Source organism: Aplidium turbinatum, chromosome 12 (assembly GCF_918807975.1).
Source record: "Aplidium turbinatum chromosome 12, kaAplTurb1.1, whole genome shotgun sequence".
NCBI classification, from domain to species: Eukaryota; Metazoa; Chordata; class Ascidiacea; order Aplousobranchia; family Polyclinidae; genus Aplidium; species Aplidium turbinatum.
In genome coordinates this window covers 5120153-5147349 of record NC_137483.1, presented here as the reverse complement: position 1 = coordinate 5147349, position 27197 = coordinate 5120153, and the positions used below count along the sequence as shown (strand labels likewise).

Here is a 27197-nt window from a genome sequence, read left to right as displayed (position 1 = left end):
CCCACCAAAAAAAATGAATCATGACAGTTAATTTGATGTATTCTGAGAGCATTTTCAGCTCTAAATTTTAGCTCAAACTTATAGTGAGTTATAATTTTATGTCTTTTTGAACAGATATTACTACAGGCATTTGAAGTTATAGGTTACGGTAATTTTATGTTAAAATGGATAATTTAGGCTTATTTCAAATGTTGTGTTTATTTTGCTGCATCTACTTTGTGCAATCATACAAACTAGAAGGGAGAGTTCATTTGGGAAGAGACAATTCGCTTTCCCATGCTAAAGTAATTGTTGATGATGGACTTTATAAAGCATTTGTAAGGTACGGTAACTAGTTTTGCTAATATCACAATATGAAACAAGTTTATATTTCATCATTTGATAACTCTATGTATATACAAAAGCAAGGTGCAACTTATTCCGTCCCCTGAACACTTCGTCTCCTAAAAAGAACATGAAAAAAATACAACAGAGCCAAAGTTGCTGATTGGAGTTGCCCCAAACATTTCAAAAATTTTCCTTTGAAAAGATTGAGAGAAAAAATGCAGAAGCGCCGAAGTCGGAGTTGCCGAAACAGTTGACTACGCTAAGTATCTTGAAACAATAGTTGATATACTGAACCTCATGTTAGGGTTATCAAATTAAGATTAGAGTTAGGGTTAATCACACTTATTTTGTGGTGGCCTTTAAAAATTCAATAATTAATTCAAGGGGAAAATTTTAAAATGTTTGAGGAAACTTCGATCAGCGACATCGGCTTTGTTCTACTTTTTTCTCTACCTTTTCAGGGGACAAAATTGGGGGACGAAGTGTTCAGGGGACGGAATAGGTTGTATCCCATAAACTTTAATGAGAAACAAGTGATTTGTAAAATTATTTTCAAATCGCTATTAACGCTACTTTCTTCTTATAAGGTGCATTTACATAAATAGGGTGCTATCACCTTCTCAAGTTTGAGCACTTTTGACCAGCTGATGGTGAGCACCAAATATGGTCATTAGTTATTACAAATAGGTAATCGCCATGCTAGACTATTCTAAATAATAAGGTGTTCTATCCACTAGTGGTGGTGGCCCTACCATCTGTCACTCTTGCATTTTTGATTGAAATTCTTAAACCATCACTTCAAGTCAACAGTATGTTTTGAATGATATTGATATTACATACCAAAAAATGCCAGTATATATCATATACAAGATATTTCAAAGCTACATAAACAAAACACAGCCCATGCTACATGTTTATTGAGTTAGTTATCATATAATTTTGTGTGATTAGGTCAGTCTTGATAAAAAATTCAGGGGTCTATTCGTCAAGCCTTTACAGTTAAGCAAAAATACTACTGTTGTATGATATAGTTTTACATTGAAAAATAGTTTTTGAACAAACTTATTTTCCATATGAAAGGTTGATATTATCGACAATCTGCTTTTTGTAACTGGGCTATGATTTTGCGAACTTGACGCTTTGAAAACTTTTGTGCAAATTGAAATGGAAAACTAATCAGTTGTGATATAAAAATTTTAAAATAAGCACAGTATTTAGAATCACATAAACAGAGGTGGGCAGTAGCACGCTAATTTTTGTAGCTTTTTTGGTAAAAGTAGCGGCGCTACTTTTTAATTGGAGTAGCGGTTGCAGTAGCGGCGCTATTTTTTTCCCAAAGTAGCGGGAGAGGCGCTACTTTTTTTCAGTCGCACTCCCGCTACCCACTACTTTTTAATTTAAATTTTAAAAAATGCCTGTTTTTTTGCAATACTGGCGTGGTAAAGCAGCTATATAATCGGCTTAGTTGCAAAGTTTCAGTCTTTTCCAGCTGACGTCAACTTCTTCGGTGAATATCTCCGTGTGATGAAGCCTATCTGCCAGGCTTTAGACATTCTCCAAGGCGTATTACGGGGTCTTGCTTCCAACCATCACAATTTAGGAGAAGAAGTTGACCGAGATCAGTGATCTTGTGACCTGTGAGGAGTTAAAAAGTGAAAGTCCTTGAAGGGGTGAAGGAACGATTCAACAAGTGCTTGAACGACATGAAATGCGTTATGGCATCATGTCTTCATCCCTTCTTCAAGGCTACAATTTCTGCTATACGTTTCCATGGATAATGCTGCGAGAAAAAGCCAAGACAGATGTAATTCGACTGTTGCTGGAGACATCAAGCCAGGTTGATACCGAGAAGAGTGACACCAACACCAGTCATGACTTCAAGGATGTATTTTTTGGAGTGCTTGCGCCATCCCGTGAAACGTTGGTGCAGAAGGAAGCAGCAATTGTGGATGCCTTTTTTTCGGACAAGAGCAAGACCTTGAACTTTTCGAATACCGAGTTAAAACATCTGTTCATTAAATACAACACCCCCATTCCTTCCAGTGCTGCGGTGGAGAGACTTTTCTCTGTTGGAAAAGATGTGCTTAAGCGAAAGCGAGCATTACTTAATGATTCTCATTTTGAAATGCTCGTGTTTTTGAAAGATGCGTAACAATAAATTTCCCTTAGAATGTGTTTTTTATAACGACGTTAAAATGACAGCATAAACGAATGATACAACATTTGTTTTCAAGGTCATTTTTGCGTCACTAGGGACTTGAGTGTTTCTTAGTGTCATTTTAGACAGAATTAGCGGAAGAAGTAGCGGTAGCGCGCTACTTTTGTAAATTGGTAGCAGTAGCGCGCTACTTTGGCCCAAGTAGCGGTAGCGCGCTACTTTAAAAGTAGCGGGTGCCCACCTCTGCACATAAACAACATTTTGTAAACCATAAAGTGCCTTAGGTGCTGGGACATTGCTTTGTAATTCTGCTTAGAATTGGTCATTTCAATCTAACAATTTCTCCTGAAAACAAATAATATTCAAAGCATTTCACAATTCACATGCTCTTGAGATTGCTTCCGCTTCGTAATACAGTACACCTAATACCGGAATTTAAGAATTGAAATGTTTTGATAGCTAATTCATTTAAGAATGCTTAGACAGCATTAAATCATTGGTGTTTTTTTGCAGATCAGATGGATCGTTCACAGTGCACAACGTACCAACTGGTTCCTATGTTGTTGAAGTTGTCACGCCGATGTACATGTTTGAACCAGTCCGTCTAGATGTATCAACTAAAGGAAATATTCGAGCACGAAAATTAAATCATATGAAACCCAGCGCAGTTTCTATCATACGTTACCCACTAGATATGAAACCACTAGGCCTTGTCAATTATTTTCAAAAAGTGGATAAGTTCAGCATTTTGGATATGTTGAAGAGTCCCATGGTGATTTACTGTTATTTTTTAAAGATATTGTAACATATCACATATGTCATCCAATGGTTCTCTAAAGCAACAGTTTTTTGTGCCACCACTGTATGATACACACTATAAATCTTGTGACATAAAATGTCTAAAATTAATCAATTGTGGTGTTTAAAAAATACTGTAGTTTTTACTACATTTTTTTCTCCATAAAACAGTCATGGTAAAGATAATATTTGTTACACCTCCAGATAAAATGTCTTTCAACTTTGTCTTCAAATGTGTTTAATCCATTGTTTGAAAGTCATAAATCCCAAAATTAAGCATAATGAAACATTCATGTATTTCTTGGTCTATCGCTTACATTATATATTTTTGTGCATACATGTAGTTATATATTCTATTATTTATTAAAATACCGTATTTCAATGTGATCATTTATCCATATAGTGGTTTGCCATCTTGCATTTTTTGGTACAGAAGACAAGCCTAACTAATAATACTGTAGTACGAGCGTATGGTCTTTTACAGTCCAGAAAAAAGTTGAAGATACTGTATAAATATTCTTTTCGTGCTTGAGCGCTCTAATATATTTGTTATTTCCAGGTGATTATGATGTTGCTACCTCTATTTATGTTGGTTGTCCTACCAAAGATGATGAACGCTTCGGACCCTGAGACCAGGAAGGAAATGGAAAATTCCATGACAATGTTCAATCAGAATTCCTCGCAGATGCCGGACATGGCTGAAGTGATGTCCAACTGGTTTGGTGGTTCAAAAAAGAAGCCTCCTAAAGCTGTGACCTCAGGCAAGACAGGAAAGCCGCAAAAGCGGCGAAAAGCTGAGTAGATAATTTCAGCACAGAAATATCATACTTTTGTTGCATCTTTTAGCTAAAATGTGTTGTGTGTGAAGATTTCTTTGTAATGTTTGTACTGCATTTAGTGAAATGTATCCTCCTTTACTATAAACGTGGACACTTATTATGCGAAAAGGTTATAGTAAAAAGTTGTATGATTTCAACCCGTAATTTCAGCTTATGTACTGAGTGGTAACTGTTGGATGTCAGAATATGTGACCAGTTCATGACCCAAAATGTACTAAAGAAATATGTCTATAAACTAAACAAAGTAACGCTGCAGCGTGGTTAAGAAATAATGAGTTTTCTTGGTCTGATTGTGTGCAAAGAGATTATTTCATGGACAGTTTGGATAAAAATAAAAACCGCTTCCATTCGTCTTACTTCCTACTCGAAAGTTTGCAAAAGTAGTTTTATGCAGGGCTGTGGAGTCGGGGCGAAAAATATACGACTCCGACTCCTCAGTTTATATCTGGCCGACTCCGGCTTCAGTGTGGCCAGATTTCACAGCCCTGGTTTTTTGAGTTTCGGTGGGCAATGATAAAACAACTTTCGTTGACTGCAAATTTATTTTAAAATTTAAGATTAGTTTCTGTCTCCAGCACGTTATAACATTCGCGTTTTGTCGCTTTTACTTTTTTCTGAACCTCTGCCATGTTTGGCATGCATTGTTTTCGTTGGGATGGTCAGAAATGAACTGAAATGTTGGTAAAGAGACAGAAAAGGCTACATGTTTTTCTTGCATGACGTGTATGTGTAAATTGTGTATCTCCTTGTAATATTGTTGTCATTTTGAATGCTTTGTTTTTGAAAACTAATCTTTTCTGTAAACGTTTCTGTACATGATCTTGAAAGCCCCTTGTGGGAAATTGGCCTACTGAAGCAATGCAGCAGCCTGTACGCTATGCTTGTTTCTAGAAAGGAATCCATTTTTGGATTGATACATCAAAATTAGTTACTAGTTCACTAAAAGCCGAAACAGCTGTTTCCCCGTAATAGGATGATCAGAAGGAACTTATGTATCATATGAATCCCTTGGTTAGAAGCTGTTGCAAGAAACGTTATAGCATAATATAGCTTATATGGGAATCGTGTGTCAAGTCCAGCCTATGTTTGAACAGCCCTTGAGGTAGGCTTCGGGTATCATTAAAATTCAATCTCAGTAGTTTGTATTCATAGCTATTTGTGTTGTGTTTTCAAAACCATAAAATAAATAGAATCAGTTTAGGCATAGGCGCCGACTTTTCAAAAAACCTTGGGGGGGGGGCGAGAAATGTGATGACGTCACAACCGTAACGCTATTTTACTCAATTAAAATAGTCTTTGATTAAGCTTAGTGTTTTGTTTATATTGACAAATAGGTCACAAACCGAATTTATTAGAACCGCTGCTTGAAAGGATTAGTTTTACGCATGCAGTACGCCCTGTCGTAAAAATTTTGATATTGTTAGCTCATAATTGGAACAGTTGGAAAACAAGACGATTCGTTCCCTTTTCGTGCGAGTAAATTAACAACGATCAAGACAGTGAAGTTATCGATATAAATCGCAAAAAATCATGATCTCAAGCAGAGTGAAAACCCGCTATCAGTTTTATTAACCTAGTTTCGCTAATTACTTACAGGCCTTAAAACTCGTGTTTTTTTCCGGCAGCCATCGTGGCCTACCGAGAGCTCCTTCTCGGCGGCCAAATCTGCGTGCTTGGAGGTCAAAATACAATAACGATAGCACAAGTAAATGGCATTAAACTTGCAACAATGTTAAAATGATCACTTAGCGTTGTTGAAGTCTGGGCGACGTCCTGCAATAGAATCGTTGTACCACGCATTAAATGCTTTATCGGGATTGTAATCCGGTATTGCGGGACGATCTAACGACCCTAAATTGTTTTGACTGCGCAGCTCAGTAAATTGTTTCAACTGCATACCGCCTTTCATAAAACCTGACCATTTATTCCATTATGATGTCACCATTGAGGGTGTGAAGTCACTAACCCACAGCGTTCTCAGCTATGAAGACACGTGTTTTACCCACGGATGTCAACTAACCTAGTTCTCCTTTTTAACAACGATTCAATGTCCGACAACTTTGAAGCCGATGTAAATTAGCACTTCGGATTAACACTTCGTTAAAATAAACATCGGAAATTGCAAACAAGACTTACAGCTTTGGTGATCGCAGCTGGATATATTCAATAGGCTACAACAGTAGTCACTATGATGCGCTGACCTAATGCTGCATCACTCTTTGATACAACATATTTTCGACATTTAATCCACGATCATTCCATTGCGAAATTAAATACTGTAATTGGCTAGAAGAAACCGGCGGCCAAACTTGGCCGACTGAGGAGGTAGCACAGGCGGTCATTCAAGCACTACTTAGCGGCCATGGCCGCCGGCTGCTTTAAGGCTTGACTTACTTTCAAAGCGTTGACAACGGCGAAGTGTTTTCTTTTCTGTTTTTTTTATCGAAAGTCTTTGTAGTCTTTTATTGAATACAGTAGGCTATATACTCGAGTAAAGGTCGAGATGTTCGCAAGTGATTTTCACCTCAAAAAGGCAAGTTCAACTAACACGGGACATGCTGTTGTCTCCAGCTCGGCAGTTTTCAAAATGAACGTACTAAAAATCATTGTCGACGTAGATTACGGAGTGTGAAATCGCGTCGGCCTAAGTAAAAGTTTTGAATACGTTTATTTGCAGTGATTCAAACTTGATTTTCAAATGCAATGATTTCTTGTCAATTCTAAAACTTTATGCACTTGTTGAGCAATATGCAAAGCTCACGAGACAGAACAGAAAGAGCTGTTTTAAGAGATCATTTTTTTTATTTTTGCGTGTAGGATATAATCGTTCTTATTATTACGTAACATTCCATGACATTACTATACTCCATAACATTATTACGTAACATTAACGTCGATGTCAAACCTTAGCGGCCGCATAAAACGATGATGTCAGGTTGGCTAGGTGATAATAGCGGTAAGAGACGTCGTTAATGCAGGCAATATCTGCGACCAAGAGCCAAGACCGTTAAACACCTTTTCTTTTATCAGTTTTCGATTTAATTCTCACACATTGCGAAGAAAACATTGCGTTCTGTTGAATCATAATTGATCTCACAGCGGGAAGACCTCGTTGAAAATAGCGCGTCTAATTTAGCTGGTTTACTGAATATTGCCGTGAATAGTTACGTGACTACGTATTCCAGCAGCGTAAGTTACTCTACCATCTACTTTGAAATTTCGATACCGTAATACCGTATGAGAAAGCCATTCGATCAGCTGCTGTTTTGCGGGCAAAAGCAACGTAGGCTTTTCTTGCTTTCGGCATTCTTTAAGTCCGTTTAAATTATCTAAATCTCTTTCGCGAAGTGTTTTATCTTTAAAACACCACCTGTAATCACCATTTTTGTTGCCCCTCAACCATAAATTTACGGGGGGCGCCGGCCCCCCCGGAAGTCGGCGCGTATGAGTTTAGGCCAAGGGTGTCCATACTGTCCAAGGTCCAACCGACTAAAGTTGCTAGCGACTTATTGCTATTCACTTCTTTCTGTTTGAACCCTGATGAAGCTCCAGCTCACCTGGAACTAATTGAGCTGCGACGCAGAAGTTGACAACAACATATTTGTAAGATCTTATAGTGGTGCAGGTAGCTTTATGTTAAACACCCAACCAATTCGTACGACAATTGACCATAACTCGGTCACTTATCGTACGAATTTTTTTTAACATCAAATTACGTATGGTAGGAATTTAACATCGAAAACCGCTTGTTTTTTATCTTGAATTGACAGTGTTAAGACTCTGACATTGCATCATCTGGTGTCGTGTATTAATTTGATTTGTAGATCATAATTACATATTATTTTAAAGTGGCATGACTGAAAGGGAAATTCACCCCTGGTAGCTGCTCTTCTGGTTATACCCTTGATGACGTCGTTTTTGCGTCATACTGTATACTGGAAATATTGTTATTGCTTGCAATTGTAAAATTTTAAGCATTTGCAAAACTTAGGCCAATAATGAATGTATTTGATCGCTTTTTTCGAAATAAACTTACCTTTGAGAAATAATTAATTAAACTACCATTCAACGTTTTGTAGGCAGAGAAACCTTTTTCTCAAACCGTAGAAAATTTCATTATCAGATCACCGCTTCAATGCGTGATGGAAATCTACAGATAAATCTGCATCAAGCATTGCAGAGTGCATTGCAGATTGATGCAGATTTATCTGTAGATTTCCATCACGCATTGAAGCGGTGATCTGATAATGAAATTTTCTACGGTTTGAGAAAAAGTTTTCTCTGCCTATAAAACGTTGAATGGTAGTTTAATTAATTATTTCTGAAAGTTCCTTGGTTTCATATTATCTGAACTTACCTTTGGTTCCTGAATTTCATAATGACGTCATCAATCAAATTATTTTGTGTTTATTTTGTCTCACATATTTGTATGTGCTTTTTAAGTTAAAATGTGCAAAAATCAAATATGTAATTGCACAAAAATGCCGTAAAAAGAGCTGAAACGTGATTTCTGGAAAAATCTCCGATTTGGGGGTGATCACGTGACCCAAAAAGTTGCGGCACCCACTAAAGTCAAAGTTAGGTTGACCAGCTGCAAAAAAAACAACATGTAACACGTTTAGCCTTTCCCCTAAGGGCCTGCACTAACGTGTAGAACTAAAGCTGAGCTATTCATGCTGAATCAACAAACCATGCAATGTTCTGCATGCGAACTAACGTTTTCTTTGCAAATCAAAACGTCAGTTTCGCCTGTCATATTCAACACAGCTGTGTTTTACAAAATTTTTGGATTTTTGAATTTATAATAAAAAAGCAGATAGCCTAACTTATCACAACCGATGATATGTAGCCTAACTTATATAACAAAATAATTAACCTGCATATTGCTTTGTTGTATGAAAATGATATTAAAACACAATGTAGCTGTATAGGCTAATGCACCTTTAAGCAAAACAAGATTATCAGATAATCAACTGAGCCTACTCGATCTTTGATACCTCTGACTTGCAGTCGTTTTCTAATAATTTCGTTTCTCCCTCGCTTCTGCTTGATCTTTAGGATCAGATGTTTTTGGTGATCTTGATCTCCATGATCAGATATTCTAGGCAGGGAGTCGAACCGTTTGATTTTTCGGGTCCGGTTCTGGTTCAAAGATTGTTTCAAAATTTGGTTCAGTTCCGGTTTGGGTTCGAAGAAACTTAAGAGTTCCGGTTCAACAACAATGATTTGTGGTACGGTTCGGTTTCGACAAAAATAGTCTTAACACCGGTTTTATAAGTTCCGGTTCGGGTCCTGCTTTGAGACCCGACCAAAAATAATCTCAACACTGCTTTGCTCAATTAACTTGCCTTTGTTGTTTGTTGCACAAGTTACAATCAAACTATATTGTCTACGATGTCACAGAACAGAAGTTGCTTACCTCAAAAAATTCCTCTCCAAAGCATCGATGATAGTGGATCGTGTGTTACGGAATAGGCTATAATTCATCCGTACAATGTGGCCTCCAAGATAACAACATGCTACGTACAACTTCACTTACCACAATGACGTAATGCTGGAGTGAAGCGCTTTTTTCAACCGATTAGGGTTTAAGCCAGGCGTGCACAACCTTTTTGCTATTGCCGGCCGCATTCAGATTTATTCTACAAAGCACGGCCGCTACGGAGTTTTAAATAATTTTTTTTTAATTTGCGTTATTTAAGAGAAGAATTTATCCGTTAATATCTAGCCTACTAAACTTATCATGCTTATACCTAATAGTGCCATGAAATATCAAACACTTTTTGAAATGAATTTATTCCGTCTGCGACATTGCAACTAGTGATTCCCTTGATTTTGCATACGAGCAGATAAAATTGCTAATTTGGGAATCTCGCGAGATACAGTCTTTGTTGAAACTCCAGCTTTCCCTCCAACAATCGCGTTCGGTAGGCTACTCGTTTTTCAGGTACCTACTTCTTTTGTGAAATAGCAGACTCGCACACATAAGTGCTTCCAAAAAGAACAAGAGTTTTTGTCAATTCTCGCAACGTTGGATAATCAAGTGCACTTTTCCACATTTTCGACACAGATTTTCCTCGACTCGCCTTCCAAATTTGCGTAATTGTGTGACATATGACGACGAAAATGCTGCTTTGCATTATCTCCTTAAACAGTTTTAACTAGGTACTTGACTGCATATTAGACACATCATAGCCAACTATGCACTTCCGTCTCGATCATAAAATAATCCAACTCCCATTTGGAATTGAATAGTGAATACCCTTTTCTCCTCTGTTCGTGTTTTTTTTTCTTTTTAAGGACATAATGCAATGTATGCTAATGTTACAATGAAATTGGGTCGAGGAAAAACTTTTGTCTCTAAACGATTTTAACAATATACAACCTAGCCTACAAAAACTTATGATGAAAATGTTTTTTAAGCTCTAAAATTTGAAATATTATATAGCCCTATAATTACAAGGGTATCCAGTGGTTCTAGATATCCCTGTAGCCTATAATATTTATAATACATTTCATTTTTTTAATGAAATAATTTTTTCATTTCAACAACAGGGCACGCCCGCCAACACATGTTTATAAAATTACGCGTTAACGGCCGCACAATTATTCATCGACGGCCGCAGGTTGAACACTGTTGGTTTTTAAGCTAACTCAAATTTTCGGTTCAGACAAAATCGCACCAAAACCGGTTTACAAAAATCGGGTTCGGTTCGACTCCCTGATTCTAGGTGATCTTATCTTCTAGAACATCAAAACTGGTTATTTTGCCCACCTCTGTGTGCGACTGACATGAGTAGGCCTAATTAAGGCCAGGATTTATAATTATCTGCTGCTCCGTATTTTTATTTCTTTCAGACTAGAATGTCCATATTCAAATCACAGAAGAAGAAAAAATAAAGACATAGGCTTGTAGCGCTAGAGAGCTCTGTCATCTCTGACGTCACACGTACACGTCACTAGATTTGTCCAGAAGGATCCGCCTTGAGCGCACAACTGCACGTCTCGGGAATTCAATCCAGTAATCGGGAATGCAACTTCAGTAATCAACTTCACTATGCCGAATTCCTACCTTGGTTCATCATTATGTAGATTTGCAGTCGTGTTGCGCTGTGTGATCGCATGTAAAACTCGCAATCCCACACTAGAACCTTCTTAAAGAAGTTTAGCTCATGATTCTAAATCAGAGTTATCAGAGTTTGTTCAGTTTTGCGATATGAAAAATCAGAGTTGGTTTAATATGGAATCAGTTTGTTGAGTTTTTGTTCAATATGAAAAGTCGTTTCTTTCAATATGAAAATCAGTTGAATCAACGAGATATAACACAATGAGTGGAAACTCCTCTTTTTGCTCCGTTTTACGTGTCGGCCGTCACGCTTCACTACAGACACTTGCGCAGTAGATTAAACGGACATCACAAAAGTTTTAGATGGGATGTTCCTTCGATTTTATGTGCGTTGAGCTCTACCACTGAGCTATCTCACCGCCTAAGGTGCTTGGGTAATTAGTAATATAGTTTTGTACCATGGGTAAGGTACTATCCACATTTTAGGCTATTTTCAACCTATTATTTAACATTATGTTATTGTCAGAAGCCTAAAATTAAACTCTAGTGCAGCCCTAAAGTTAACCCAGCCAGGCTACTGTTAGCCTGTCAGCAACTTAATCAATTTTGAAGGACCTGAATTTCTAATAAGCCGTCTAGACTAGCGTCGTAAGTCTTACAATGTTTTTAAAACCTTAGGCTATAGTCTTGCACTGTTGCTAGTTAAACCGTGAAATTATAATAATAATGATAGCATTTATATCCCGCTCAGATTAATGAATGATTGATATCAGAGCGGCTCTCAATTTAATGTTTAGGTATTAGTTGTTAGGTATTTATTGTAAAACAACGAGCAATATTCCGTACATTAGTGTCTTTACTGTAACGCTTTACGCAGACTGATGTTGTTTTTCTGAACATCACCAATGACTTTGAGCTTTAAAATCTTCGTTTTTTGATAGGTAGGCCTACGAATTTTAAAATATAGCTTGCAAATGTAGTTTACAATATATGACACAATGTCCCAGTCGTTGGTTAATAAATACAAACTGTTTATATCAATCTCCTTAAAGACAGTCTGCATTGTATTACAAAAGCTGAAATGTTTTCGAAAATCCACTTCCAGCCTCAGCAAAATTTTTATCAGAGTAGGACTTGGCTTCAGTAATGTTCCGTATTCGTCGTTTTGTAGTGTGTCAATCATAGATGAACCCGCTGTGCAACTGGTGTCACTTTCTAGTTTAGACAAAATGCCTTGTTGTTCATCTGTGGCACTGCGCTTCAATTTTCGTAACACGTATCCCCCAATATATTCTATTATGTGTATTTCATCAGTTGTAAGCACCGTATTAGTCGTTTGTTGTTGTTGTGAAACTTTGCTATTTTCATCTCTGAAATGTAAATTTCCAAACGTTAATGTTTGTGTATTGAACATAGATGCTGGCAAGAGTATTTAATGGTATACAAATCGTAGATTCGTGCTATTTTTTACGGTAATGTAGGCAAAGTTAAAATATGCATCTTGCCCAGTTTTATGCATCTTGAGTATGTCTCATTTACTGGCTGGTATAGACAATTGCGTTATCTATTTGGCGACTTTATATGAAGTTTTTGGATATCGACCAATAAATACAGACTGAATTAAGACAAGTTTCGTACTTGAAGATAAGACGGAGAGATTGGGATTGGCTCAGTCAACAGCAATCCCACGAGATCACTGGATAAGCATATGATTCATTGAAGGCAGTTTCTGAAATCTGGCAGAACTGTCGTTCGTCGTACCAGACATGATTGAAATAAATGTAAATCGCTGTTGATAAGCTACATTGGTTAAACAAGCTATAGCATCGGTATAGAATGAAAATGCCACTATATGTTTGGTTTTTACCTCAGAAACACATCAAACAATTTTCTTGTTTGCTCCACTGCTTCCATACGTTAATGTTTTCCGTGAAATAAACCTGGGATCACTTCAATTGCATCACAGCTAAACTTGTGAAAAAGTTCGCTCCCATTTGTGCTGGATTCGAATCAGGGATATCTAGAACAACGGGATTGCTGACTCTGTTTTGAAGTGGACAATAGGAGGGTTACTGCATCATTACTGCACAAACTAAAATGTGGATTTCTCAACATACAACCCATTTCTTGTTTTTAAAATGATGCTTGAAGATGAAATAATTTAAAAAAAGCAAAAAAATTTTGAAAATGTAGCCGTTTTTCCCAAAACCGCCACCAAGTGGTGAAAAATACACAAATTTTAAACACAAATATTTTTAATACTACTTACTGGATTTGAATCAAATTTGAACAGAATGTTTATAAGTATCAAGACTGAAGCTCCATGGAAGGAAATGAAGATGTTTTATGAAAATAAAAAGTTATTCGAATTATTGCATTTTTTCAAAAATTTTTGATCCTCGGACATGAAACAAATGGGTGCCGACAGCATCATGGACAAAATTTCCAAAATTCTTTGACCAGAGGCTTTGCATGTTTACTCTGTCTGATAGTGTTAAAAATTTGAAAGCGATTGGCAAATAAATGAAAGAGATATTTGGGATTAAATTTTGGTACTTGGTCAAAAATCACATTTTACAAAAAACAACAATAAACATTTTCAACGCCTTAAAGCCTCCTTTATCATAATTAGACCCTTTTTTTGCCTCTGCTTGGGTTTGTAATTTTTTCTTAAGTGCTTTTAATGTTTTTCTCCTGGCCTTGGATGTGTCAAAGCTTATTTTTCTTGATTTGTCAAGTCAAAACTTGTTGAGTATTTGGCAGATTTCTGAATATGCAGATTTTGCCACTGTCTTGTTTTCCTAATTTTTTTTGCTGAAGTAGAAGGTTGGCAAAAAGGGCTTTGGTCTTCTGTTGTTGGATGGCTTTCTGGTGTTACAGGAAAGGTTACACTTGTGTTTCAGTAACAGTTCATCAAGTCTACCACCATTGTTAGACATACAACCAACCTTATCCAACTTTCTTTGTTTAGCAATACCACGAAATTGAATTTTTCTTACTTCTTTTTATGTTTTTTTTATTTCCTATTTTTGATGACTAAAACTTGCCCAAAAGTGATGCAATAATCAATTAAATATTAAAACTAAAGCTGTGTTCAATACTCAATAGTCTTGGATGACTAACAGCAAAAGTTTGCTTTAAAATGATGATCTTAACTTATAGACAAGGCCAGCCATTAGTTGTTGCTATGGGCGTTGCTAGGGAAGATGTCTAGGAGTGCCCATTTTCAAGACCTTATTTTAGCTTCACAGCAGGGATATCTAGAAAAGGCGACTTCTCAACAGCGTAATTGACACGCGCTTTCGCCTATTTCATTTTCGGGCGTTAACAGCGCTGACCCTTCTAGTGTCCATCGCTTTATCGAAATTTGCAAAGTCGGCAATCCCGTTGTTCTAGATATCCCTGATTCGAATGCACGAATGTAATATTGAAGAGCTGCATCAGTGAAGTTATCAAGTGAACCACCAATTTGTAACCACATCTTCTGTACTGTTGATTCAGACACTAAAAAAATACAAAGTGTGTAATGAATACTACATGTAGTGGCGGATGTCCCGGTAGCACCTTTTGAAAGTGTACCACAATACGTTTCCTAAAAGGAAACTTGTCTACAAATTCCCAAATCAAAGACATCTTAACCAAAATAGAGGATTCAAACCAACGACCTCCAGTCTTCTGGCCAATAGCATACTCTCTACGCCATGTTGGTTGGTCGAAAACTCGATCTTAGCAACTATATTATTACTATCCTTTTCCCTAACCCTCTGATTGGTCCATTCTCTCTATACACCTATGTAATGGTACATTTTCAAAAGATGCGTCCCGGTAGCTTATGTTTCCATTATATATTGGTGTCGTCGTCGTCGTCGTCTGAGCTTCTGGGGCCGAGGGTCTATCCTTTTACCACCCCAGATTCACGATGTTCCCGGACTACACTGGAAGGCTGCTAGAGAGCAGCCAGTCTTTAGTTTCATCATCCATGACGCGCAGACTTTCCACTCTGTTAGGTGGCTTGAAGATGGTACAGTCATTGATGATGTGGTCTGCGGTCTGTTCCTCGGCACCACATTCACAGGAGGAGGAAGAAGCCATTCCCCATTGGTGCATGGTTGAGCGGAAAAGGCCGACGCCCGTACGGAGACGGTTGAGGCGCACCCACGCCTGTCTCTGTAGTGTCAGGCCGATTGGGCGTGTGTCGGCGTCGGGGATGAATGAATGGAGTCTGGTGGTGCTTGACCTCCATTCAGAATTCCATTTATGGTCCGCCCAAGTAGCCGCAGAGATGTCTTGTTCATCAGCTTCGTTGATCAGAAGCCGAGCGGCTGGCACGAATGGGTGTCTTGATTTCAGTCGGCGGGGGTGCCCGTTTGGTAAGGCAGAGATCTTGTGGTTAAGAAGATGATTAGGCTCCAGTGCCCGTCGACCGAGGGACAGAGTTGCTTCTTCGCGACGAAGCTCAGCAGGTTGGATGCCAGCGAGAATGGGGAGATTGTCCAATGGTGTGGGACGCAGGCATCCGATCACTGTGCGCAGGGCGCTGTTTATGGCAGTGTCGATGTTGTGGCAGTGAGCACTGCGGCACCAGACAGGTGCACAGTACTCTGCTGAAGAGTAGACAAGGGCTAAGGCTGCTATTCGCAAAGTGTCAGCCCTCGCCCCCCAGCTAGAGCCTGCCAGGCGCTTCAGTAATGCAGCGCGGGATGTCAGTTTCTTGCGCAGTGACACCAAATGGTGGCGGTATGTGAGCGATCTGTCTATTGTCACCCCAAGGTACCTTGGCTCGGGGCAGAAGGACAGAGGTTTTCCGTTGTTATGGACATGTAGCTCACGATCAGTTTCCCGATTGTGTAGGTGGAAAGCTGCCGCCACAGTTTTGGTTTCGCTGAGTTTCAGTCGCCAGTTCTGGAGATAAGCTGAGATGGTTTGCATGTCCTGGCTCAAGGTGTCTTCTAGATTTTCCCACGACTTTGTGGAGTGGAGAATTGCCAGATCGTCCGCATAAGCGTATTTTGCGGAGACCGTGGTTGGCAGGTCGTGGGTGTAGATGTTGAAAAGAAGTGGAGCCAGGACCGATCCCTGTGGGACGCCGTTTTTCAGGCGTCTCAGTCTGCTTCGCCGTGGGTTGCCGGTGGTGAGGGTGAAGCTTCGATTCCTGACAAGTTCCATAATCATATCAGGAAGCAGGCGAAGCAGCTTGAAAGTAAGGCCGCGATGCCATACGGTATCGTAGGCAGCTGTGAGATCTAGAAAGACAGCGCCGGCCTTCTTTTTTGCTTCAAAGCAGTCCTCGATGTCTTGGGTCAACAGTGTGACCTGATCTACAGTGGATTTTCCGCGCCGAAACCCAGCTTGCACTTTTGGAAGGAGCGGGTCGATGATTGGGTTGACGCGGGCATAGATCAGTCTTTCGAGGATCTTGAAAGGAACACAGAGGAGGGATATCGGACGATAACTCCTTGGGTCCTCTGGTGGCTTGTGAGGCTTAGGGATCGCAACTACTAAAGCTCTTCTCCAGATTTTTGGGATTGTGAGGTGGTGCAGGCAGGAAGAGAGGAATCTACGTAACCAGGACTTTAGGGCATGGCCAGCATGGAGCACAAGCTCAGGGCAGATCTTATCGGGCCCTGGAGACTTGTGTGGTTTCACTAGGCGGAGGGCGGTGGCGAATTCCTCTGGAGTGAAGTCTCCAGAGATTGTTTCTTCTGGTGGTGTTTCCACTCGCCATAGGGCAGACACTTCCTTGGCAACAAGGCGGGATGCCTTGCGGTCCTTTGTCTTGTACACCCCGTTCTGCACTAGCTGGGAAGCGATGGCATTAGCAGAAACGGGGCACTGACGAGGGGAGTTTGCTGAGCGCCCAGTGAGGTTGTTGATGATGCTCCATGCTTTGCGGCTTGAGTGTGAGAAGTCGATGGTTTGGACAGCTTCGTTCCACCGCTCAAGCTTCTTTGTGTCCAGCCGCTCAAGTCTGGTGGCGGCGGTGTTTGAAGCAGCACCACTTGTGGCGGCTAGGTATGAGCGGTAGAGAGTTTCACACTCAGAGTCCCAGCATGGTTTATAGCTGGTTCGATGGCCACGTGGTATTGTGGCCTTTGCCGCAGTTATTATGGCATTGCAGAAGTCCTGGTATGCCTCGTCTGCGTTGCATGTTTCAGTCGGTGGTAACTTTGCAGCAGACTCATTGGTCAGGAGGCTGTATTGATTCCAATCGGCTTTTTTGAAGTTCCATCGCTTCACCGGTGAACTCGGGACAGGAGCCACACGTTTTGGGGCGGTGATGAGGGACGGCCGGTGTTGGGACCGCGGGAACTTCTCAAGCACACGTCTGTCTGGAAGAGAGCTGTCGACACTCGCGAAGGCCAAGTCAGGGTTTGTCCCTGTTCCCCAGCGGCCGGAGTGAAAACTGGCTGGTTCCTTTGGATTGAATAGGAGGGCAAGATGGTTTGTAGAGGCCCAGTCAACCAGCAATTCTCCGTCGCTGCTTGTGTTGTTGTATATTGTATATTGGTGTAATGACGCTATTCAGTAGAATCAGGGCTCCCGAGAGGGGGGTCAGGGGGACCAATGCCCCCTCTACAAACGAAAACGCGATATATGATGTCTTAGTTGCAACCTGAAGGGGGTATGAGCCTCCGTTTCAAGAAATTAGGGGCCTCATTTTGCTATTTTGACGTCTGGAATGTGGTCTAACAATTTCCCCTTTTTACGTCGATTCGACGTAGGCAGGTGTTGAATAGATGCAATATTTGCGATATGTTTTAATTTGGCAGACTGGATATGCCTACCACAGCAATTGTTACACACAAGTGGCTGACTGCAGTCAGATTTTAACGTTGATCCGTCGTCGCCAGACGTAGAAACAATGTGTAAATGGACGATTCAGGCTATAAAGTTGTCTTGCCGGTCTACAGGCAGGTAATATGCGGAACTGTAGTACCATACCTTTTCTGGTGTTATTACATGTGCTTCCAGCGTGCTTTGACTTGACATGAAAACGCAATCCCCCGTTGGTTTTGTAAGTTTTCGGACATAAGTGACATCTGCAAAAATACCGGATAATATATCCAAACAATTTTATTCAGCTTTCAACACACAACTGCACAATTTAATTAGAGGTGCGAGGTCCTTTGAAACGCTTTCTTACCCAAATTCACGTTGCACTGTAGACGCGCTCGTTGAAATGGGAATACTTTGCAATTCTTCATCTTCGATTATTTCCACAAGATACTCGACGGTTAAATTATCAGAACTGTTTTCCATTGCACTGTTATAAAAAGCCAAACTTCTTCTAGCCCTGTTGGTTGTTTATAGCTGAATAAGATAAACTTTGATAACCATATAGCCTACAGTCAGTCGTTTTGTATCGTATTTCGTAGACCTTTGCTACCCTATACTAATTTAATATTGTTGTTAGCAAGAGCCTATGTATTTACCCTGCTTATTGACCTGTAACATCCTGATTAACCTACTTCAAAATTTCACACAATAATCTGAAAAGACAAGCGGTAACGAAAATAAACTTTTAAACCACCTAACAATAATACTATGGTCGGAACAGTCCAATTGCTTCGTGGTATTCGCCGTCACTTTAGCCTTGCTTTAGTGCATTCTTAGCACGCCGTACACCCGTACGGTCGCAGTCTGTAGCCTTCCATGTGCAAGCAGTGAACCATGAAACGAACGACGTAAGGAAACGAGAGAGATAAAAGAGAAACACTAAGAGAAGAGTGAGTTTCCACTCATTGTGTTATATCTCGTTGGTTGAATGCAATATCTAAAATCCGAACTTAAAACCAGTATCAAGAAATCAGTCTTGGTGATTCTAAAGCAATATATCAGTTTTGTTGTTGCTACTGTTTCTATATTTTTTGGCACTGCCAGGATGACGTTTGGATCAGTTTATTGTTAATAATGTAGCAGCGACAACATTTCGTATCCAGTTGTTGGTGGTGGAGCTTTAATGATTCCGGTGTTTTCCATTACTTTCTGTGTTGCTGGATCGAAGATTAAAACCTATAAACAATTACGTTGTGTGCAAGCATCGATCTTCTGAGTTTGAATTAGCAACAATACAGCAGCGTAGTCAACCTCGTGTCCTATCATTCCTTGCCGACTTCGCCCAGGAATGTTGCCATCCCACTGATGGCTGTGTATGGGTGGATATGCTGAGAGCAGCGTCCGCTACAGGCTACAGTAAGCTAGGAATAGGATACAGGCAAGGGTGGCCTAATTGAAATAAAATTGCGAGTTCATTTGTTCAAATAACTAACCAGTAAGATTTAACATTAGCAAACGATGACTGATGATCTTTGTGCCATGGCTGCCAACAAGGCTAAGTAACAGCATGCATAGTCTTATTCAGTACGGTACCGTATTTATAACAGTAATTCGATTTACGATATCAGGGAGGCAACAATAAAGTTAGACGACAATTTGCATCTTCCAGCAAAATTAAAAACGTATTTCCGTACCAATGCATCAGATGTAATAATGTTACACAAGACGTGATGTTCACGAACACCATATTGTTTGGGCAAATTGTGAAAAACTCTAAATGCATTTTTGAAGGCAACACGCAAGCGATGTCACGTTGACGGTAATTTTCCCACAGATGACATGCATACATTGAGGTACAATATGAAGGGAACGTATTGACATCGGCTGTTGCGTACGTCTGCCTATTTACAAGCTCTGGTTGAAATAATTTGGTACAAAATACATCTTTGTATGATGAGGAAAAAACAATAAAGGACAATGTTCACATCTTTATTGTCACACTGAGCACTGATGAGGTTACTATCCCAATAGGGATTGACACCTGTTCTGTTAAATTTTTACTGTGGAAGCTCTGGAAATGAAGCATGGCGAATTTATGATTTTTCTGTGGTAGTTTGCCAACTCAGCATAGCAGAGTATAAATTGCGAGATTTATCTGAGAATGCATTTGCACTGTCTCTTATTGAACGTTATTGTTTTTGCTGAAAGGAGGATAAGATATATTTATACATTGTTTGGCAAAACTACTTATTTGTATACAATTTGCTCATGCAATGGTCGAAACAAGTCTAGTAAAGAAAGGCTTGTCAGAAATTACTTTCATAAATGCCCTTGGCTAATCTTGACAGGCCAACGTCAATATTGCGACCTTGTTAGAGTTCAGCTTAATTTAATTGTCATTTCAGCTTAAATAAATTAATAGCCATTATCGAGAGAGAAATTAATGTGCCAAAAGTAAATTGAACTATAGCCCAGTCAATTTCAAATGGCCTGCGCAATAAAACTTGTTATAGATGTGGTCCATTTGGGATGCAACCTAATTTGTACCATCAGTTCGTACCTTGAAAAGATTAAGAGAAAAAATTAAAAAAAGCCGAAGTCGCTGATTGCAGTTTCCGCAAACATTTTAAACTTTTCCGCATAGAAACAAAAACTCTTAGGATCATTACCGGTACCAGAAATTTTAAAATGTTTGCAGAAACTCCGATCAACCCTAACAGGTGCAACGTAGTTCGTACCTTGAACCATTCATACAGTCAGTTCGTACCCTAAAAAGATCGAGAGAAAAAATTTAAAAAAACCGAAGTCGCTGATCGCAGTTTAATAGCACAAAGCCAAAGTCGCTGATCGGAGTTTCCCCAAACAATTTGAAACAAACTCGAGGGTTAGCGGAAACTGCGGAAAAATGTTTGCGGAAACTGCGATCAGCAAGGGTTAGGGTTAGAGAGCATAGATTAGCCTACTCTATGGTTAGAGTTATGGTAAGCGGAAACTACGATTAGCGGGAAAATGTTTGCGGAAACTGCGATCAGCGAGGGTCAGAGCTTCTCTAGTTAGAGCATAGATTACTCTATGGTTAGGGTAAAGGTTAGCGGAAACTGCAGAAAAATGTGTGCTGAACCTGTGGAAAAATGTTGCGGAAACTGCGATCAGCGAGGGTTAGGGTTAGAGCATAGATTACTCTATGGTTAGAATTAGGGTAAGGGTTAACGGAAACTGTGGTTAGCGGAAAATGTTTTGCGGAAACTGCGATCAGCGAGGGTAAAGGTTAGAGTTAGCGGAAACTGCGGAAAATGTTTGCGGAAACTACGATCAGCGGACTTCGGCTTTGAGCTATTTTTTCTCGATTTTTTCAGGGGGAAAATTTTAAAATGATTGCGGAAACTGCAATCAGCAACTTCAGCCCTCGAAATTAGCTTCCATCTACGACGGCAAAAACATTGCCGTCGCCACATCAACAAACCTTGGATTGCGGCGGCAATTGCCGTATGCTTTAATCAAACGAAATTTTATGCGCTTCTTCTTCATCGTCTGTCACACGGCGGTAGCCAAGAGCATCACGCAAGCTATTTTATGCGCTGACAATGCTCTTGTGAACTGTAAAAAGTTTGCAAGTTCCTTATAAATACTGGCTTAATTGTTACGCAAAAGTTATTCTTTCATCGAAGGGAATGCTTATTTTTGACCGGTGTCGTTGCGAATATAAAAAGTGGTACAAAATTGGATAAATGGTTCTTCGGCAGTAAAGAAAAGTAATGCTTCCGATCATGTGGCATCGCGCGTTCATGAACGGCCAGTTTTACGTCTTCAAGTATTCCAGTGACGACGCGACAACCTCATCCTCCGATTCTGACTAGTTTATCAAACAGACTTTGTGTTGCTCGCAGTATCCTAATTGTGCCGAAATTATGTTAGTGTACTGTATACGTAAATCGAGGCAATCTTCTCGCAGGGAGCTATTGATTTGTTATCGGTACCTGATTGAGCAATTAACGTTAATTCATGATAATTTAACGTCGCTAGATGTCGAATTAATGTAAAACAAACGTAAATTTCTTATTGGGCATTGTTGTTGCGCGATATAACTCGCTGGGAAAATTAAATCGATTTGTCCTGACTCGAACGTTGAATCAACCCAAAATTAACTTACTTTTTCCCCCCAATGAGTTATAACGTTTTTTACCACGGTAAACAACGTTTTTTACCACGTTTTTTACCACCGTAACAGCGTGCGTATCGCGTTGATCGCTACTTTTGGTATTATTACATCACAACTAATCAAACAGTGCGGTCGTGATAAACTATTCGATTATTTTTTTCTCTTCTCGTTTTACATGTTTTGGTACAATTTTTTCGTAATAAACGTTCACAGCAATTGCCGAGGCAATTTCAACTTTTGCCGTTTGGCCTCATCAACGTTTTTGCGAAGTAGAAATATGCTAATTTTGAAGACTGAGTGAGTGTTCACAGCAAGTAAAATAGACCGAGGTGAGGTCTTGGTGCGATGTTTCTGCTGATTAAACTCACGCTGCGAGTAAATCAAACAGGAAGAAGTTTTGAACAATTTTTGTCCGAATTAAATGCTCATTTTGCGACGGCATTTGTATTGCCGTAGCAGAATGGCCATTATGACGTTTGCGACGGCATTTACCACGGCAATTGCCGTGTGCCGCCGCTAATTTCAAGGACTGCAACTTTGGCTTTTTTTAATTTTTTTTTCTCAATCTTTTCAACGTCCGAACTGTTCATGGTACAAACTAGGTTGCATCCAACCCTAACCCTTTTAAAATGTTTGCGGAAACTCTGATCAATCCTAACCCTATCCCTAACTCTTTTAAAATGTTTGCGGAAAGTGCGATCAGGGACTTCGGCAAACTCTTAGGGTCATTACCGGAAATTTTAAAATGTTTGCGTGAAAAACGGAAACTGCGATCAGCGACTTTGGCTTTGTTCTATTTTTTTCTCTTAATCTTTTCAGTTTGTTTGTTTGCGGAAACACCCTAACCCTTTTAAAATGTTTGCGGAAACTACGTACGATCAGCGACTTCGGTAAACTCTTAAGATCGTTACCGGAAATTTTGAAATGTTTGCAGAAACTGCGGAAAAATGGAAACTGCAATCAGCGATGTTCTATTTTTTCTCTCCATCTTTTCAGTTTGTTTGTTTGCAGATACCGATACCTAACCGATATTCCGATACTCTAACTAGTAACTAACCCTAACCCTTTTGAAATGTTTGCAGAAACTGCTGAAAAACGGAAACTGCGATCAGCGATGTTCTATTTTTTTCTGTCGATCTTTTCAGTTTGTTTGATTGCGAATAGCGATACTCTGATACCCTAACCCTTTTAAAATGTTTGCGGAAATTGCGATCAGCGACTTCGGCTTTTTTTAATTTTTTCTCTCGATCTTTTCAAGGTATGAACTGACGGTACAAATTGTTCATGGTACGAATTAGGTTGCACCCGTCCATTTGTGACCACTATAGGCCTACTCACAGTTTCTATTAGTACGGTATGTAAATGCTTATGCACGTAGTCGTACCCGCAGTCTGCACGCAAACACAGTTAGGAACGAAATATGCAAGTTACCAAATGTTTGATGCCAGGCGTTAGAACTTCGATCAAAGTATTTTCCCGCAGTGTTCAAAATGGCAGCATGGACGGTCCCACGAATTACCCATAAGTACCCATAAGCACCATAAGCCCCATAAGTCGCGTCGAATTACCCATAAGTATCCATAAGTCGCGTCGAATTACCCATAAGCCCCATAAGTCGCGTCGAATTACCCATAAGCCCCATAAGTCGCGTCGAATTACCCATAAGCCCCATAAGTCGCGTCGAATTACCCATAAGCCCCATAAGTCGCGTCAAATTACCCATAAACTTCGTAAGTCGCGTCGAATTACCCATAGCCACCATAAGTAGCATTGAATTACCTAGAAGTAACGTCAAATTACCCATAAGCCTGTATAGTGTAGTCTATAGCCGTCTAGAAGCCTATAGTAGTCGGCTGCATAGCCGAGTGGTGAAAAGCACTGGCTGGGCGTTCCAAAATATAGTTCGACACCGCTCAAGAGCAGGACACTTGAAGGCATGCCTAAAGGTGGACACGAAGATTGGCTTCGTTACCTTCCCGTCTGCTTATGTGCAATCTGCAGTTTGCTGCAGCAGATGGAGTGTTTTGTCCGATAAAACACCTTAACATTGGACAATTTTCCCTATGAACCAGGTGACTGCAGCATAGCAATCGTTCTCGCACTCAGCCAGAGACTTAATTCTTGCTTTAAACTTGATAATTAAAGAAAAAAAATAATGGCAAGGGTGGGAATCAAACCCGTGTCACCAAAATTCAATAGCCCTATGACTAAACCACTCCGCCACGCAAGCACTCGTGAAATCTTCACTTAATTTGGTTTATATGGGTAATGTTTCGAGAACGCTTACAACATTATCAGTTTAGTTTGTTTTTATTTCTGACCATCACAACGAAAAAACAATATACGACAAACTTAGCACAGATCTATAAAAGGTAGAAGCGACAAAACGCGGACGTTATAACGTGCATGATACCAAAGCAGGACAATCAGTTTAACATATGACACGGTCGCAGGTCGCAACAGCAACCTGCAGATTACATATACGCTGACATGAAGCGTAAGTAATTTCACGTTGCTTATGGGTAATTCGACGCGACTTATGGGGCATTTGGGTAATTCGACGCCACTTATGGAGCTTATGGGTAATTCGACACAACTTATGGGGCTTATGGGTAATTCGACTCGCGTCGAATTACCCATAAGTCGCGTCGAATTACCCATAAGCAACGTGGAATTACTTACGCCTTCATGTCAGCGTATATGTAATCTGCAAGTCGCTGTTGCGACTTGCGATCGTGTCACTTAAACTGATTGTCCTGCTTTGGTATCATGCACGTTATAACATCCGCGTTTTGTCGCTTTTACCTTTTATAGATCTGTGCTAAGTTTGTCGTATATTGTTTTTTCGTTGTGATGGTCAGAAATAAAAACAAACTAAACTGATAATATTGTAAGCGTTCTCGAAACATTACCGATATAAACCAAATTAAGCGAAAATTTTGCGAGCGATTGCGTGGCGGAGTGGTTTAGTCAAAGGGTTATTGAATTTTGGTGACACGGGTTTGATTCCCACCCTTGCCATTATTTTTTTTCTTTAATTATCATTTTCAAAGCAAGAATTAAGTCTCTAGCTGAGTGCGAGAACGATTGCTATGCTGCAGTCACCTGGTTCATAGGGAAAATTGTCCAATGTTAAGGTGTTTCATCAGACAAAACACTCCATCTGCTGCAGCAAACTGCAGATTACACATAAGCGGACGGGAAGGCAACGAAGCCAATCTTCGTGTCCACCTTTAGGCATGCCTTCAAGTGTCCTGCTCTTGAGCGGTGTCGAACTATATTTTGGAACGCCCAGCCAGTGCTTTTCACCACTCGGCTATGCAGCCGACTACTAGGCTTCTAGACGGCTATAGACTACACTCTACACTATACAGGCTTGTGGTTAATTCGACGTTACTTCTAGGGAATTCAATGCTACTTATGGTGCCTATGGGTAATTCGACGTGACTTATGGGGCTTATGGGTAATTCGACGCGACTTACGAGGCTTATGGGTAGTTCGACGCGACTTATGGGGCTTATGGGTAATTCGACGCGACTTATGGGGCTTATGGGTAGTTTGACGCGACTTATGGGTAATTCGACGCGACTTATGGTGCTTATGGGTACTTATGGGGCTTATGGGTAATTCGTGGGACCCAGCATGGATGCCTTGGGAATTTCTTGCATGAAGCGTCGTTTTTAGGCCTTGTCTTGAAGTACCTAGCGTAAGAAAATTTACGTAAGTCGGCACTCTTATGATTGCATCATGTGATGCTCCTCCCCCCCGATTGTTCCTCGGCCTGACTTGACGTCCTCCCTCAGTTTTTTTCCTCGTTTTTTTTTTCCGTTACGGCGCGTGTCGAGCGGTATTGCCGCCGAAAAAGACAAAAATCCCAGCCCTGGGTGTGACTAATGGATGCAACCTAGTTCGTACCCTCAGTAAGGTGTAACACTTTACACACTTTTTTTACAAATTGCTGCTGGCTAGTTATTGAATAAAACATCACTGTTCTTATACAGCTTACAAGTTTGATTTAAAGGTTATGTTTAATGACTGAATGACAATCGTGCAAGCCAAGATCTGAAATACAAGCATTTTGCTTCAAAAATGACAGATTTTACTCTCAAAACAGTTTTTCTCAATTATAGAAAGAAGTAAAGGTTTTAGGGCTATAGCATGTTCATAAGTCGGATAGAAACTTTGGTAGTCTGCATCTTTTGGTGGCAAAAGCAGCTCTCTATCTCCACCAGGATACGAGATATAGCAGATTGAGGGGTAATGGGGATTTTGCGACAAAAACGGGGAGCGTGGCCTGCTTAAACAATATTTTTTTTTCAAATTTTTTTTTCCATCGATCAAGTTAGGTCATTTTGCAAACCACAATAACTAGCCAACAAGTAAGTTGGTCGGAGTGTTACACCCTAACCCTCAGTTGGTATCCTGAAAAGATTGAGAGAAAAAATTTAAAAAAGCCGAAGTTGCTGATCGCAGTTTCCGCAAACAAACAAAAACTCTTAGGATCATTACCGGAAATTTTAAAATGTTTGCGGAAACTGCGATCAGCGACTTCGACAAACTCTTAGGATCATTACCAGAAATTTTTAAATGTTTGCGGAAAAACGGAAACTGCGAGCAGCGACTTCGGCTATTTTTAATTTTGTCTTCTCGATCTTTTTCTAACCCTAACCCTTTTAAAATGTTTGCTGAATCTGTGATCAGCGACTTCGGCAAACTCTTAGGATCATTACCAGAAATTTAAAAATGTTTGCGGAAAAACGGAAACTCCGATCAGTGACTTCGGCTTTGTTCTATTTTTTTCTCTTGATCTTTTCAAGGGGAAAATTTTAAAAGGTTTGCGGAAACTGCGATCAGCGACTTCGGCTTTTTTTAATGTTTTCTCTCGATTTTTTTCAGGGTACGAACTAGGTTGCTTCCATGACTAATACACAAATAATTTCAAATTGCAACTAAGAAATCTTTGAATCATTTAACTAGCCTAAGTTTGTTGTGACTTATTCACGAATGAATATGGTACAGATGTTTGACTACTTTTCAGCTCGTTTTGACAGCTAAGCAATAAGCATTTGGTTC

General features: G+C 39.9%; 2 protein-coding genes across 2 annotated transcripts; one reads left to right on the top strand and one right to left on the bottom strand.

Annotated features, from left to right (window-relative positions):
- Positions 1–121: 121 nt before the first annotated feature.
- On the top strand, positions 122–8629 carry LOC145780979 (endoplasmic reticulum membrane protein complex subunit 7-like). Its single transcript, XM_082592669.1, has 3 exons — positions 122–322; positions 2999–3257; positions 3843–8629. Exons 1-3 carry the CDS (start codon positions 165–167, stop codon positions 4083–4085), a joined length of 660 nt encoding a protein of 219 aa, XP_082448795.1. The 5' UTR covers positions 122–164; the 3' UTR covers positions 4086–8629.
- Positions 8630–12044: 3415 nt separating this feature from the next.
- LOC145781327 (uncharacterized) lies at positions 12045–13179 on the bottom strand. The gene is made up of 2 exons (XM_082593102.1): positions 13056–13179; positions 12045–12558 (listed from the first exon to the last, which is right to left on the bottom strand). The coding sequence occupies exons 1-2, from the start codon at positions 13100–13102 to the stop codon at positions 12045–12047; spliced, it is 561 nt and encodes a 186-aa protein (XP_082449228.1). The 5' UTR covers positions 13103–13179.
- Positions 13180–27197: the final 14018 nt, after the last annotated feature.